The following is a 15,630-nucleotide window of genomic DNA, read 5'->3' as shown; positions in this document are numbered from 1 at the left end:
CAATACTCACCTTTTTCAGAATTTATACGGCGGAAGATTTACCAAAGCAGAGTTTGATCTACTGGGATTTGCAATAGCTTTAATTGCTGATGAAATATTCATAGCGATCCCTAGGACAGAGATAAAGAGACACCTGGTGAAGATGAAAAATTATTGTTTTGATGGACAGAAGAAGTTGCTGCTGGGAGACATGTTAACTAAAGATACCATGTTTGGGTAGGTAACAACGTCCTCAGAGTTGCCTGTTTCACTGAGATAGGATTAATCTGTAATATGGAATGTAATTTACCAGATTAAATGCAGGCTGCAACAGTGACAAATCTATTCTGAGTTAGGGAAGAGATGATTGCAAAATTATTCTTGTCAATCATTCCTGGAGCCTGTACATCCTGAAGGACCCTTCCCACCCTGGACACAACCTGTTCCACCTGCTGCCCTCTGGCAGACGGTACAGGTCTTTCAAAACTCGCACAAACAGACTCAGAGACAGCTTCTACCCCATAGCCATACGTGAACTTAACAATGCAAAATAAGTAATAATACTCACATTCAACTGAATGGTTCTACCTCAGCTGCTATTGTTATTTATCTGTAATTTTTTTTAATATGTATATATTTTTACCTTTTCTTATATATTTAAAATTGCTCTTGTGAATCGCACCGTGGGATTGACTTTTAAATTTTGTTGTACCATGTGCAATGACAATAAAGAGATTCATTCATTCATTCATTCATTCATTCATTCATTCATTCATTCATATGACTGAAGTTGATTTTACACAAATATATTAGTTTTATATTAATCGAAAAAGTGCTGGAGGAACTCAGCAGGTCATGGCAGCATCTCTAGAGGACATGGGTGGGTTTAAAGAAGGATCTCAACCTGACAAGTTGCCTGTCCATGTCCTCTAGAGACACTGCCAGACCTGCTGAGTTACTCCAGTACTTTGTATTTTTTGCTAAAGAAAAGCACAAAATGCTGGCGTAAAACTGCAGCATTTGCAGCATGACGCACATGATGAATAAAGACCAGGTCTTCAGACAAAATGGAGCTTAAGGGTAAAGGGGTAATTTGTGGCAGAATACACAGATACAGTTTTCAGTTTAGTTTATTGTCATGCCTACCAAGGTTCAGTAAAAAGCTTTTTTGTTGTGTGCTATCCAGTCAATGGAAAGACCATACATGGTTACAATCAAGCCGTCCACAGTGTACAGATACAGGATAGAGGTAATAACATTTAGTGCAAGATAAAGTTCAGTAAAGTCTGATTAAACGATAGTCCAAGAGTCTCCAATGGTGTAGAAGGTAGCTCAGGACCGCTCTTTAGTTGGTGATTGGATAGTTCAGTTGCTTGATGGCAGCTGGGAAAGAAAGACCCAGTTAGTTCCGCTGTAATATCCTGGTAACTGATCTCTAGCTCACCCCTCACCTCGTGGCATTCCTAAAAAACCTCATGTTAGAGAAATCAATTGTGGCAATAGTAGATAGGGAGTTAGGGGCTAGAGAGTTTCAGACATAATAATAAATATTTTTCCTGCAGGATTTGACAAGTTTTTTTTTAATAGTAATATGTTTATTTTTGTTACCATGAGCCAAAAATACTAAAGACATTTTGTTACCTTGCTTAATAGAGTATCATTGTGCATATGGCAATAGATACCATTGCTTGACAATTTCAATTTCACCTGTGATTAAAGTAGTGGTTGTGCTCTTAAGAGTCAATGATATCTGATTACTGTGGGGAAGGCTACATGGAAACAAGTGTTTTCCTCCTGTACTGTTTAATCCAAGGCAGGTTTGTTTCTGCTTGTCAGTTTTCAAGGTAACTTTTAAATGGTTCTCTAGTTGCTGATTAAAACCATGTTATAGTGGGATAGGCATGGGTATTGTAACTAGTGATCCCTAGTTTATTGGTCGTATTATATCCAATTTAGTTTAGTTTATGGTTGTCACGTGTACAGAGGTGCAATGAAAAGCTTTTGTTTGCAATGAGGTTGAATCCAGTCAATGAAACAACTATATATGATTACAATCAAGACGTCCACAGTGCTGAGATAAAGAGCACAACATTTAGTACAAAATAAAGTCCAATAAAGTCAGATTAAAGATAATCCAAAGGTCTCCATTGACGTAGATGTGAGATCAGGATCACTCTGTAGCTGAGGAGAGGACTGTTCAGTTGCCTGATACCAAACAGTCCATGAATCTGAAGGTGTGCGTTTTCAAACATCTGTCCCTCTTGCCTGATGGGTGAAGGTAGAAGAGGGAGTGAACAGGGTGAGACTTGATCCTTGATTATGTTGGTGGTCTTGCCGAGGCAGTGTGAAACTTGTATTACAGCGGAATTACTTGCATGAACCAGTCATTTTAAATTCATGCATTCTATTCTTACTTTAAGCGAATACATCATTTTGATATTAGTTATCATGAAATATTAAAACATATTAGAGTGTGTGCAGTGGAGTTGACTGGGCCTTTAACCTTTCCTGGTAGTGCAGGTCAGCAGAAAGCCAGGAGGGGGGCTGTAGTGTGATGTTTACATAAACCTTTTGCATAATAAATATATTTTATAATGAAAGAACACATGAAGTGACATTTTAAAGCATTAATAATAAACAGCAACATGTCTATGAGCTATATAATGAAGCTGTGCTTATTCTACCATTAGTAGAGTACAAGCTAACTCAAACAATCCCATGGTACATTCTGTTTGAACTCTTCCTATACAAAAGTAAAGATAAATGGTTTAACACCGTAACCACAGCAGGGATGGAAATTTTATTAATTACTATTACAATTGCTACAGGGTGTGGTTTTCATCCTGTGATCATCAGACAGTAGTTTAAGAAGAAACCACGTTGCAGAAATCATGGGGAATGTTGGATGTTCGTGCAAGGCACAAAATTGCTTTAAATAAGCAGCCAGGCTTATTCACAGCTCTCTAATTGTATCAATTTAAACAGTTCTTCCTTTTCTTCAGTGACCCCGTTAACTGGACCTCGTTGACCTTGGACAAAGTGGATCGCCTGCTTTTCTTTCTTTCCATTGAGGATATACAAAAACTTCCACAGGTACTGTTCCCTGATTATTATTAACCGCTGGTGTAGAGCCTAGGTCAGGCTACATCTGGAGTGTTGCCCCCAGATCTCAGGAATGAGATGAACACCTTGATGGATTCTCCAGCCGATACAGGCTTGGAACGTTACACAATGAAGGCGGCTTGTCCTTTCTTGAGGCCGGAATGTCCAAGGAGAACCAATTGATGTGTTTCAGATGATTAAAGGTTTGACAGGGTAGCAAGAAGGAATCTAATAGGGGCAATCCAGAATATGAACATAACTCTAGGCAGGCCTCAGAAAGTATCAATAAATCTCCTTACCCAAAGGACAGGTGAAATCTGGCAAACTTTCCCCATCCTTCGTGAGCAGTGAAAGCCAGTGATCAATTGTAGATTTCCAAATTAAGGTAAACAAAAATGTTGGAGAAACTCAGCGGGTGAGGCAACAACTATGGAGAGATGGAATAGGCGACGTTTCGGGTCGAGACTCTTCTTCAGACTGATGTCGGGGGGGGGGGGGGTCCAAATTAAGGTATTTTTTGCTACGTAGAGCAATATATTAAGGGTTGTGGAGAAAAGTGGGTAAATGTGGTCAAATTATATAATCTAATTAATACCAGGCATATGGGTTGTACTCTTGCCTGTTCCCTGTATATCTCATTATATGGCCAGGGTCCCAACCAGAAATATCGATGATTTCACTGCCTCCCCAGATGCTGCTTGACCTACTGAATTCCTCCAGCAGTTTGTATTTTGCTCAGTACACAGAGGAGTTTGGAGGGGAATTGGACAGTACTTGTGAATTGTGAAAGGCATATATAATCACATGAATCAATAGTCCAGTAAGAATCAGGAGAGGACAAAGTATGTAGTGAAAAGATGAATTAATCCGAGCAAACCTTCCTGACAATCGCAGTGAGAAGATTCAAAAATCCAAACCTTTTTTCACCCTTTCAGGATGTTTTGATCTTGGAGAGGATTGAGATGTTGTTTCACAGCCAAAAGCAATGGGAGGATAGTGAGTTTGGTTCCACCTGCCAGCAAACAATGGAAAAATCTGATCGTGATGATCTATTCAGAAAGCAACGAATATTATTACAAACTGCAGTTGGCCTTCTCAACACCAGACAGCGGCAGACCAGGAACGGTGAGGATGGGTGACCCTGCCCTTGGCTACTGTACCTCATCTCTTCAGCCCAGTCTTTTCCTCTCTTGACTCCTTTAAAGCAACCTCTTTGATATACTATGTTGGCTACATCCTGATCTTCTCCTTTTGTGGCTTTGTGTCCATTTCAACTGCATCCAGTTGTCTGAAGCACGATGGGATGTTAAAATTGCTGTTATGTTTTACCTGAGTACTGGCGTTATACATTGGGATTCAACCTTAAAGCGGGCGGCACAGTGGGGCAGCAGTAGAGTTGCTGCCTTACAGCGTTAGAGACCCGGGTTTGATTCTGACTAGAGATGCTGTCTGTACGGAGCATGCACTTTCTCCCCATGACCTGTGTGGGAGGGTTTTCTCTGGGATCTCTGGTTTTCTCCCACACCAAAGACGTACAGATTTGTAGGTTAATTGGCTTGGTACAATAGTAAATTGTCCCCAGTGTGTTGGATAGCAGTGGCGGACTGGTCAGGGTGTCAGCTTGCCCGATGGCAAGTGGGCCCCTGATGAAGTGATAGCAAGTGATGGCAAGTGGGCCCCTGTTAAATGATAGCATTGTAGTTGTGGGTGGGCCCCCTTTGTCTCCTGGCAACCAATATTTTTAGACGCAGTCCGCCACTGTTGGATAGTGTTAGTGTGCGGGATCGCTGGTCGGCGCGTTCTCGGTGGGCCGAAGGGCCTGTTTCTGCGCTGTATCTCTCAACTAAATGAAACTAAGTGTTTACCTGTTAATTTTGACTTGAGCAATGCTTGTCCAGAGGGACTGGGTACAGAGTCTGTTCCCTGAGTCCAGCAGTGAGAAAGGAAATGGACCTCATGAGAGGTAAACATCCATCATCTTGAACTGGAGAGACAGTCATCCAGGTAAAAGCGCTTGGTAAAAGGAAGGTTCTAATTGCACTTGTTTTGTGTTAGACCCTGTCTTGACCTGCAGTGTTATACGCACCACCCTCCCCTCTGCATGGACCATTGATTTGTTGACTGGCATGGCGGCCGATGATTTCACCAACTGTTTGGAGATGATTGGTCAAGACCCAAACTTTCAACCATTCGAACTGTTTCAACTGCTGGAGAGGGTGAAGCAGGTACCAACGTTACACCACACAACATTGAGATCAGAAAACTGCATGGTTGAATTGCCTCCCACTGTGAATTACTGTGTTAAATCTGTAATTATGGGACCCTGTGTTTTCTACTGAGTTCATATTTATTCACGCTTTATCACCATATATTTTGTTTCAATGTATTTTACTAATGGTTTATATGAATTGCAGTAATCAAAGTAAAATATGTGTCATAGATGGGTTATAGTTCTATCCAGCAGCATTTAATACTGGTTTCTGAACATAGATCTGGTAACGTGCAAGTTTATTGCCGCCTTCAGCTTTTAACTCAGAGCCATCACAGAATTTTAAAAAACAAACTCCTGGAAGAACTCAGAGGGTCAGGCTGAATCATTGGAGGGAAATGGACAGGCGACATTTCAGATTAGGGTCTTTCTTCAAGACTGGAGTGGAGGAGAGACACATGGTAGAAAAGGGTGAGGGGAAGGGGTGTGACAAGAGCTGGCTGGTGACAGTGGGAAGGAACTGCAGATGCTGGTTTACACCAAAGATAGACACACAATGCTTGAGTAACTTAGCGGGACATGTAGCATCTCTGGAGAGAAGGAATGGGTGATGTTTTGAGTCGGGAAGAAGGGATTCGACCCAAAACATCACCCATTCCTTCTCTCCAGAGGTGCTCCCTGCTCCGCTGAGTTGCTCCAGCATTTTGTTTCTATCTTAGGTGATATTGGGATCCAGGTTAGGAAGGGTTGATTGGCAGACGAGTCGTGTGAGGGAGAGAAGGGGGAGATAGTAACCAAGGGTGGAGCTGATAAGTGGAGAAGCCAAAAGGGTGCAAATGGTGGAATCTGATCAGAAAGCACGGTGGGGAGTTCTCCCTCACAGAATGATTCTACTCTGTCAGATCTACAGGCTTGTATCAGCGATACCACCCCGGGTGATCGAGCAGCTTGGACGAATAGCAACCCAGTTCTCAGAAAAGGATTTGGCGAGGCTGGACCTGTCGGATCTGGGTGCAGTGGCAGCCCTGGGGAAAACTGCAGAGTGGACCAACAGGAAGGTATCTGACCCCAACTAATGATGCCAATGTGAAGCTTGGTAAAGAGAAGCTGCATGTGAATCTGGAAGGGGAAATGGATAAGGATGTGTGGGGGACATGGACGTATATAGCAGTTTAAAGTGTTGGCATAGACATTGTGGGCCAAAAGGCCTGTTCCTGAGTGGTTCCTGTTCTATGGTGTGTGTGCAAGGCAGGTGTGCAACAGGCCTTTTCACCTAAACCGTGAATTCATCTGGTTCGCTCAATGAGAAACGGAAATGCATTGATCAGCTGAAGCCCCAGACTTGACCCTTGGGTCAGCCCTGAGGGAGCTGATCTCATTTCAGGGCAATACGACTACAGTGATTGGCATCTGCTTTCCATGAAGAAATAGCAGTGAATCTGGTCTTGGTCTCCGATATTCATCAGAGGGCTTGGACGATCTAAATAGCCACCATTAGTGGCTTGCCTCAATCCTGAGCTCTAGAATGAACTCCATCAGCTTGAGATCGCTCCACTACCCTCACCCCACCCACCATTCTCCTTGATTCAAATACTCTTTAACCATATAACCATATAACCATATAACAATTACAGCACGGAAACAGGCCATCTCGACCCCTCTAGTCCGTGCCGAACACATAGTCTCCCCTAGTCCCATATACCTGCGCTCAGACCATAACCCTCCATTCCTTTCCCATCCATATAACTATCCAATTTATTTTTAAATGATAAAAACGAACCTGCCTCCACCACCTTCACTGGAAGCTCATTCCACACAGCTACCACTCTCTGCGTAAAGAAGTTCCCCCTCATGTTACCCCTAAACTTCAGTCCCTTAATTCTCAAGTCATGTCCCCTTGTTTGAATCTTCCCTACTCTCAGTGGGAAAAGCTTTTCCACGTCAACTCTGTCTATCCCTCTCATCATTTTAAAAACCTCTATCAAGTCCCCCCTTAACCTTCTGCGCTCCAAAGAATAAAGCCCTAACTTGTTCAACCTTTCTCTGTAACTTAGTTGCTGAAACCCAGGCAACATTCTAGTAATCAATCTTTGATTGGAATGCGCTGCCTTTAAGTAGATTAGGTGGTGATTTTCAAAATAATTTGGATGTTTGAACACGTGAACAATGACTCGGAGGGTGGGGATGGCAGAGTAACACTTTAAAAAAAATTACCGTACGTAAACACGATCATCCTAGGCTATTAGCAGCTCTGAAATGGATTTAGATCCACAGGAGTTGGGTAGATGAATGAATCCAAACCTTGAATTTGGCATCATAACAAATGGATAAAGCTTTGCCCTTCTCATACAATATTTTGCACTAAAGGACTATTTAATCTTTGTTGCAGCTCACTGTATTGTTTACAACCTTCCTTCATGTGAACAGACTCAGTGTGGAGGAGCTGGATTCAGTCAGTCTGGTTGCTCTAGGCCACATCATCTGTGGCATCAAACCGGCTGACATGGCTGCGATAAACCCAGTGGAATTCAGGTAGGCACCGCCAGACTTACTCAGAGTTGTCATCAAAGCTCAAGCTTTCATTTTGGAAGACCAGGGATTGTTCAGGGCAATCATTGGCATAAGTGCATTTGTGGGGTCTCGGTTAAATGAACTGAGGAAGTGAAGAGTGGAAAGGTATGTCGATGGGGTGGGATTCAGAGTGGTGTGAGAACGCCTCTTTGGAGCATAAACACCAACTGAATGGCCAGGTTCCGTGTGTACATTATACAGAAATGCTGCTGAACATTAGTAATGAAATGTTGCAATGGTGTGCATATCAAATTCCTTTGTCCTCCCTGTTCCACAACTTTAAATTTTACATTTATTCTTTTTAATTACAAACAAATGTGATTCCCGAATGGTGTACGACTCGTGGTGCTGGTGCATCTCAGCATGGCAGTTCTATGGATTGGGAGCCTGAGACTGTCGTGTGAAGAGTCCCAGCTTCACGGCCTGGCCAAGCTCGTCACTCGCACAGAGACGTTCGGAGACGTCAGTCAGTGGCGAGCTGAAGAGTTCATTGAAATCGGTTCCATTGCAGGTAAGCAACTTCCCAGTTAAAGCCCTGTCCCACAGTACGAGTTCATTCAAGAGCTCTCCCGGAGTTTAAAAAAAAATCAAACTCGTGGAAGCTCGTAGAATGTACGTAGCGGGTACGTTGGAGCTCGGGGACCTCTCTTAGCGGCTTGTAACGCTAACAGCAAGTAATCGGAAAACACGGTAAGCTCAGAAAGACTCGTGAAGATTTTTCAACATGTTGAAAAATGTCCACGAGAGCCCCGAGTACCTACGAGCGGCCGGCCATAAACCGTAAATCTCCGAGTTCGAATCAGGGCAAACTCGGGAGAACTCTTGAATGAACTCGTACAGTGGGACAGGGCTTTTAGCGTGTAAATGTGGCCCTTCGTAGGATATAGCTTATCCTCATTTTTACATGAAGAATTTTATCAACATCCAAAGAGCAGATTATCTGATGTAATAAAAAAAAGGCGCTGGAGGAACTCGGGTCAGGCAGCATCTTTGGAGTCAGAGGGATGGTCGTCCTTTCAGCTCATTACCCAGCAACAGGCCGGTATAAAGAGGTGAGAAGGAGGGGTAACATTGGGCCTTGGCAGGAGAGATGACGTGCAGGTGGAGTCTAGGATGGGAGGAATGTGGGGGGGGGGGGGGGGAATATAAAGACCAGCTGGTGGGTGATAGGTGAAAACAGATAAGGAAAAGTATGGGCAGATGGTGGCCGGTGAGGGAGGAGGTAGTAGCAGGGGTGGAAGTTGAGAAGAGGAACTAGATAAGAGAGGGTAGATGGGCAGATGGAACAAGGTACGGGAGAGTAAACTAGGAATGAAGTAACCCAAGTGGATAGACCCCTGGGTGATGGACAGCTGGAAGTGTGAAAGGTGAACGTAGGGAAAGAGAACTTGGGTTCAATGTTGATGCGATTGGGATACAGGCAACCAAAGTGGAAAATGTGTTAGTCTTCTAGTATCCATTTAGCCTCCAGCTGGTCGTGTAGGCTGAAGACTGACAGTTCGGTGTGGAAGTGGGAAGGGGAGTTGAAGTGACTTGCACTGGGAAGATTGGGATGGCTGTTGTGCTCTATAAAACGGCCACCTATTCTACACTTGGCCGTACTAATATAGAGGAGACTAAATCAGGGGCACCGAAAGCAGTAGGAAAGATTTGAAGACGTTCACGTGAGCTGTTTAGGTGCTTGGATGGTGGTGAGGGAGGAATTGTAGGGCAGGTGTTGCAACTTATGTGGTTGCCAGGGAAGGTGTCGGGGATCAGAGAGGTATGAGTGGATCAGTGTCTCACGGGAAGAGTGGTGCTTGCAGAGAGCAACTAGTGGTTGGGATCACGTTGGAGGTGGTGGAAATGGCACTGAATGATGTGCTGAATGTGGAGGCTGCCAGGGTGAAAGGTGACGACCACGGGGAATTCTGTCCCTGTTCTGTATGGGGGTGAAACCAGACATCCGGCAAACAGAGGAAACACGAGTGAGGGATCCATCAACTACGTGAGGGAAGAAGTATCTGCAGCCTCTTGTGTCTCTGGACAATCTGGTGATTCTTCTCTCGGGACGAGTCCTGGGACCTGGTTACGTGCAACTTGGCTGCTGAGCTTCTACTTTACGGGAATGGTCACATGAGTAAATGAGACGGTGAAAGGTGATATAACAGCAGCTACTTTCATAAGGCTCGTTCCCTCACTGTCAGAACCGATCTCAGTCCATTAGTTCTAATGGCTTTTAACTATTCAGTCCTTTGTGCTTATTCTTCCAGTCAATTTGATCTTAGTTGATCTGCACTTCATTCCATTACTGGGTTTGCCTCACGCACTCTGATATCCTTACTCCTCAAACCTCAACTGTGTCAGTTGATCTGCGGCATCAGTTTATCAACAAAAGATTCAATATTTCCGTTCTTCTTTGTCCAGTCCACAGGTCTTTCATGGCAGCATTTGGGGGGTCAGGAGGAGAAACGATAACTGGTTTCACAAAAAAAGTCACAAAGTGCTGGAGTAACTCAGCACGTCAGGCAGCATCTCTGGATAACATGAACTGGTGACGTTTCGGGTCGGGACCCTTCTTCAGCTGAGTTGCTCCAGCACTCTTTGGAGTCAAGAGTGTTCAATTGTCATATGCTGCAGGACAGCAACAATGAAATTCTTACTTGCTGCAACTTCACAGGCACATTTGCACAATAAATATACACTAATCAATAATTCTGTAAATTACAGTAATCAGTAATACTGGATAACCAGGCTATGATAGTGCAACAGAGATCCAACAGTTTATGAAAGTACAGACTAGGGAGAAGGGAGGGGAACGGATGCAGAAGCTTTTAAAGGGAGGGGGTATATTTTATTGTTTATAAATGTGCTTGCTGCCGTTTACTTAATATTTTGTTTTGACTTTTTTCTCACTGCAATAGCTGGTCTTCCGGATGTGGTTCTCTCATCACTGGTCAAGGAACAAGTTGAAGGACTCAGCCCTATTGCTATTGCAACTCTGCCGCCAAAGAAACTCTCAGTACGTGTGTAACCTTCTCCATCAATTGTCACAGGATATTGAGCCAGATATGTCACGCTTGCTGTCCCTGTGGATTCCAGCCCTTTAAAAGAGAAGCTCCAACACAGCATTGTTCTGCCACAATGCACTAGTTGTGTTCCGAAGAAAGTTTGTCGTAGAGAAAATCATGTTATTAGAAATGATTGCATCAAGGGGAAAATAAGGTTAGAGTCTAGAGTTTCAGACTCACAAAAACAAAGCTGTTCTCCGCACGTTTTTTTTCAAAAATAAAGGTATTTTTTAATAGCTATAAGCTTATCCTTGTTACTGCAAACAAAAAATACTGAAGACCGTATCTTATAGTTTTTAACAGAGTATCATTGCACAAGTGTTAATATGGAGGTGATTGTTTGTCAATTCCAATGGCCACTTGTGAAACTGCCAGACTGTGTTTCTGAGAGTATCCGGTTACTGCGTTGAGATTACATGGAATCAATCACTGACTTCCCCCAAGACAGTTTTTTTCTTCTTGTCAATTCCCAAAGTAACTTTTAAATGGTTCTCAATCACAACTGTATTATAACCAAAGTGGTCCACATAATAATATTATACGTTCATGTCATAGGAACAGAATTAGGCTATTTGGCACATATCTAGTGTTTTCTAATTCATGTGTTGTATCCAATTTGCATTATAGAAACACTTGTTATATCAGAATTACCTGACCTGTATTGTTTTTCTTCTTCCCATTCTGTGCTGAAGTTGTTAATTGTTTGCAAGAACACTCATTTATTAAATTATAGGGCCAAGAGTGGTTTCCCTATCTCCAAGATCTTGTAGGCTTCCACACCAACTATTTTTTTTCTTTTGAGTTAGTGCTGGCTCAGAAGAAGCTCATTTTCTGAGTCAGAGTTTGCAAATTCAAATCCCAATCCACATGCTAAATACCAGAATCTAGGCTGACACTTAGCCCAGTACTGAGAGATAGAGTGGTCTAATTGGAAGTGGGATCTCTAAGTTGAGACATTGAAGATCTTGCAACACTATTTCAAAGAATGGGTTATTCAATATTTCATAAATTCATGTGATAGGAGCCAAATTAGGCCATTCGGCCCATCTAGTCTACACCACTCAATGAATCATGGCTGATCTATCTCTCCCTTCTAACCCCATTCTCACGCCTTCTCCCCATAACCCATTTATTCTGTATTCAACATTGTGAAAATATTAACCAATTTATTGCTGTTCATGTGAAACCTGTAGAGATGTTTTCCCCATTACAGCAGCTCAAAAATAACTTAGTGGACCATTGAGACCTTGATGAGCACTGTAAAAAAAAAAAAAGATTTTCCAGTTTTTCATGTTAAATATTCCATCTGATAAAATGTTGTGATTATTTCTTGCTCATTCCTGCCACCCTCCTCGTTTATGTGTTATTAATTTGATGTAGCCTCAAATTCCTGTTCCCATAGCTTCACGTGAAATAATATTACAGATTGGGGCTTCCATTTCCAGTAACTATTTTCTATTCCTGCCGGTTGTTCATGCTGAATGGCCCTGAAGAGCCGAGTTTCTCCTATAATTCCTCCTAATTAAGTCCTTTGATGCTTGTGGTTAATGTTGTTACTCTCTTCCTACACTCAACTGCATTGTTTGCGTCACATTGATCAGCATCGGAGTCAGTGCTCAAGGTGGGTCTGACCAGTGGATCTGACCAGAACTGGGTAGAACTCATCTGGGCATATGTAAAATATTGTCCATAAACCTTCCATATTCTCCAAAGAAAGCAGTATAATATCCTATCTGAGTTTCCACTTCCAACATACCAGCGCACATATCATCGGCATAATATTTAAGCTGCTTCAGTCAAATACCTTCAATAAATGCAGCCAAATAAGTTATTTCACTTGTTTTACTGATTCCCTCTTTCCTTCCTGCGTCAGGTTGTATTTAGTCCTGCGCAGATTCGCATGTTTAATTATCAGCAGGCGGTGGCTGTGACTCCCGCCCAGTTGAAGGAACTCGGTGATGTGCAGAAGAAAGCTTTGGACATGGTCCTCACATCGTGGCACAGAACAGCAATTGACATAAGAGGTAAACACTGGCCCGTTGCCAGAACATCACATGGAATGTACTGCACAGAAACAGGCCACTTAACCCCTGCTCCTTTCATTGATTCATGTTCAGGACATGGGCATACATAGCAAGCCAGACTTATTGCCCTCTGTAACTGTGCCTCAGAAGATGGCAGTGAGTCATCTTCTTGAACTTCTTCAGTCTTTCTAGTGAAGGGGGTCTCACAATCAAATTGTGTCAACTAACTGTTGAGCCGTCCCGAGGTGTCGTGGGTCTAACTCAACGAAACACCAGTGAAGGGAAGTGCCCATTTGATAACCCCAATGATATACTCATGATCATGCATCAACATGATCAGTTTAATTAAAAAATATGCTTGTAAGCATGTAGGTAGCTGTTTATTGCATATGGAGTTGTTTATTGTCCTTAGCATAAGTTGGTATAATCGATTTAGATAGTGCTTTGGCCTGGTTGTCTTGGTTGAGTGCTTATCCTGGTGTTATAGCACAAGTACTTAGCGTTTTAATTATCATGTGTGGGGATTCCAGAATTTAGATACATTGACGATGGACTGCTGATATTTTTCCAAGCCCAAATGTTGTATAGCTTGGAAGGGAAACTGCAGATGATGGAAGTAGAAGTCACAGCTTTTGGAGGAGTTTTTCAGAGTATCCTGAGCAAGTAACTGCAGTGGATTTTATACATTGTGCACATTGCAGTCGGTGTTGAAAGTGATGGATGGCGTGCAAGTCAAATGAGTTTGTATAATGTTAAGCTGCTGGACTTGTTGGAGCTTCAATTATTTAAACAGAACCTAGGCATCCTTTCTTCCTCCATCCAGCAAAATTAGCCTTCCCTTTTTCCATTGAATTCTAATCCAGCTTCCACTTAACTGCTTCCATGCTGTTCATTTTACCTGCTATTGCAACACTGCCTAGTCATCAGGTGGGTAAAGCTGAATGTTGTTGAGTCGTGATGAGTTCTTAATGATAATAATGCTTAGGATAAAGCCGGCTGAAATATAATGAGCGTTCAGATTTAACTAGATTTGAAAATGTAAGAATTTTATCAGATCTCTAATCCAACACCAGGCATCCCTTTGATTAATGGACAAGAGGATACTAGTGCTCTGGGAAACCAGCAGTCCATTGAAAACAAACTGTGGTGTTCCCACATTCCATCAGTAACCTGTTGCAGCCACCAAATTGCACCTCACAAATATATCTGTCCAACCCTGCAATATCGAACATACCTTATGGCCTTTTTAAGTAAAGTTAACTATTTGGTCTTTGATCTAAATTGGCCCATGCACTCACAGAATAATCCCTCATCCCTAAACCCTCTACTATTGAATTTCATCTCTTTCTCCTCCCTCAAGAACCTCCTCAAAATCTACTTGCTGTAGCAAACTTATTAACTTATTCCTTTCTTATGAATAATTACTAATTAAATAGTCTACAGAATGGACCCGACCCAAAACATTGCCTATCCATTCCCTCCACATATGCTGTCTGACCTGCTGAGTTACTCCAGCACTTTGTGCTTTGCTGACAATGAAGTAAACTCGTGACATGTGTTAATTGTAGCTGGTTATTAATGAACTGAACTCTATTCCCTCTATTTGTAGGGAGATCATCTGGAAGAAATCTGTGTGCGAGCTTGAATGGAGTACTGTTGTGTCTGATTTGTAGTCTTTTACATACAAGACAAGAAGCTCGTCTGTAACAATTAAAATATACATTTATCTTGTGTTGCCCTATATTTGTATGTACCTTTGTCCAGCTTTGCATTCACGTGTGGAACTGACTGCAGAATTCCATGTTTGAGAGATTTTGTACTCGTGATCCAGACTTTCTCATTTTTGTTTGCTGAGCTTAGCTCTTTTTTGTTTTACTGAAATTGTGTGGTTAAATAAAGAATTGATTTTTGCTTTGGATTAATTTAACTGTCTCACAAGCAGTTGATTTTCTGTTGTAAGGTCTGTATCTCTCTCCACAGATGCTGTCTGATCTGCTGAGTGTTTCCAGCATTTCCTGTTTTAATTTCAGATTTCTAGCATATGCGTTTTAAATTTGATTTTTAACTGTTATGTAACTGAGATCTGAGAAAATAATCCAAGTTCGTCCAACCACTCCATACAGCTCATACTCTAGCAACATACTGGTGAATCTTTTCTGCACCCTCTCCAAAACCTTCATATCCTTCCTGTAATGCTCCTAACTTTCATATTCAAAGCCTTGACCAAAGAAGGTAATTTTACAAATGCCCTCTTCCCCACTCTATATATTTGTGTTGTCACATCAAAATCTATGGATTTGTATTCCAAGATCCCTTTGTATATTAGTGCTCCTGAGGGTCCTCCCAATTATTGTATACTATACTTATATTTGACCTCTCAAAGTGGAACACCTTACACTTGAACTTCATGTGCTATTTCTCTGCCCATATTTCCAACTGATCTATGTACTGCTGTATCTTTTGACATCGTTACTCACCAAATTATGTGTCTGTAAATTTATCAGCCTATCTACATTTTCATCCAAATCATTCCTATGTAGATCAGAAACAACAGAAGTCCTAGCACTGATCCTTGTGGAACACCACTGGTCACAAACCTCCAGTCAGAATAACTTCCTTCCACAAGTCAATCTTGAATCCAATCATACGGTTGTACAGCATGGAAATGGGTCCGTTGGCCTACTTTTCTCCATCC

General features: G+C 42.2%; 1 protein-coding gene across 1 annotated transcript in view; it reads left to right on the top strand.

Annotated features, from left to right (window-relative positions):
- The window catches only part of strc (stereocilin), a 29,295-nt gene extending 14,438 nt beyond the window's left edge, over nucleotides 1-14,857 (top strand). Inside the window, exons 11-20 of the mRNA XM_033050256.1 lie at nucleotides 20-216; nucleotides 2,982-3,072; nucleotides 4,017-4,206; nucleotides 5,137-5,306; nucleotides 6,193-6,348; nucleotides 7,680-7,822; nucleotides 8,224-8,372; nucleotides 10,765-10,862; nucleotides 12,785-12,935; nucleotides 14,545-14,857. Of these exons, the coding sequence (XP_032906147.1) occupies nucleotides 20-216; nucleotides 2,982-3,072; nucleotides 4,017-4,206; nucleotides 5,137-5,306; nucleotides 6,193-6,348; nucleotides 7,680-7,822; nucleotides 8,224-8,372; nucleotides 10,765-10,862; nucleotides 12,785-12,935; nucleotides 14,545-14,642 (1,443 nt within the window). The 3' untranslated portion in view covers nucleotides 14,643-14,857. The remainder of the gene's footprint in view (nucleotides 1-19; nucleotides 217-2,981; nucleotides 3,073-4,016; nucleotides 4,207-5,136; nucleotides 5,307-6,192; nucleotides 6,349-7,679; nucleotides 7,823-8,223; nucleotides 8,373-10,764; nucleotides 10,863-12,784; nucleotides 12,936-14,544) is intronic.
- Nucleotides 14,858-15,630: the final 773 nt, after the last annotated feature.

This window comes from Amblyraja radiata, chromosome 34 (genome assembly GCF_010909765.2).
Source record: "Amblyraja radiata isolate CabotCenter1 chromosome 34, sAmbRad1.1.pri, whole genome shotgun sequence".
In the NCBI taxonomy this organism is placed as follows: Eukaryota; Metazoa; Chordata; class Chondrichthyes; order Rajiformes; family Rajidae; genus Amblyraja; species Amblyraja radiata.
Note: the sequence above shows the minus strand (reverse complement) of the source record. Positions and strands in the feature narration are given on the sequence as shown.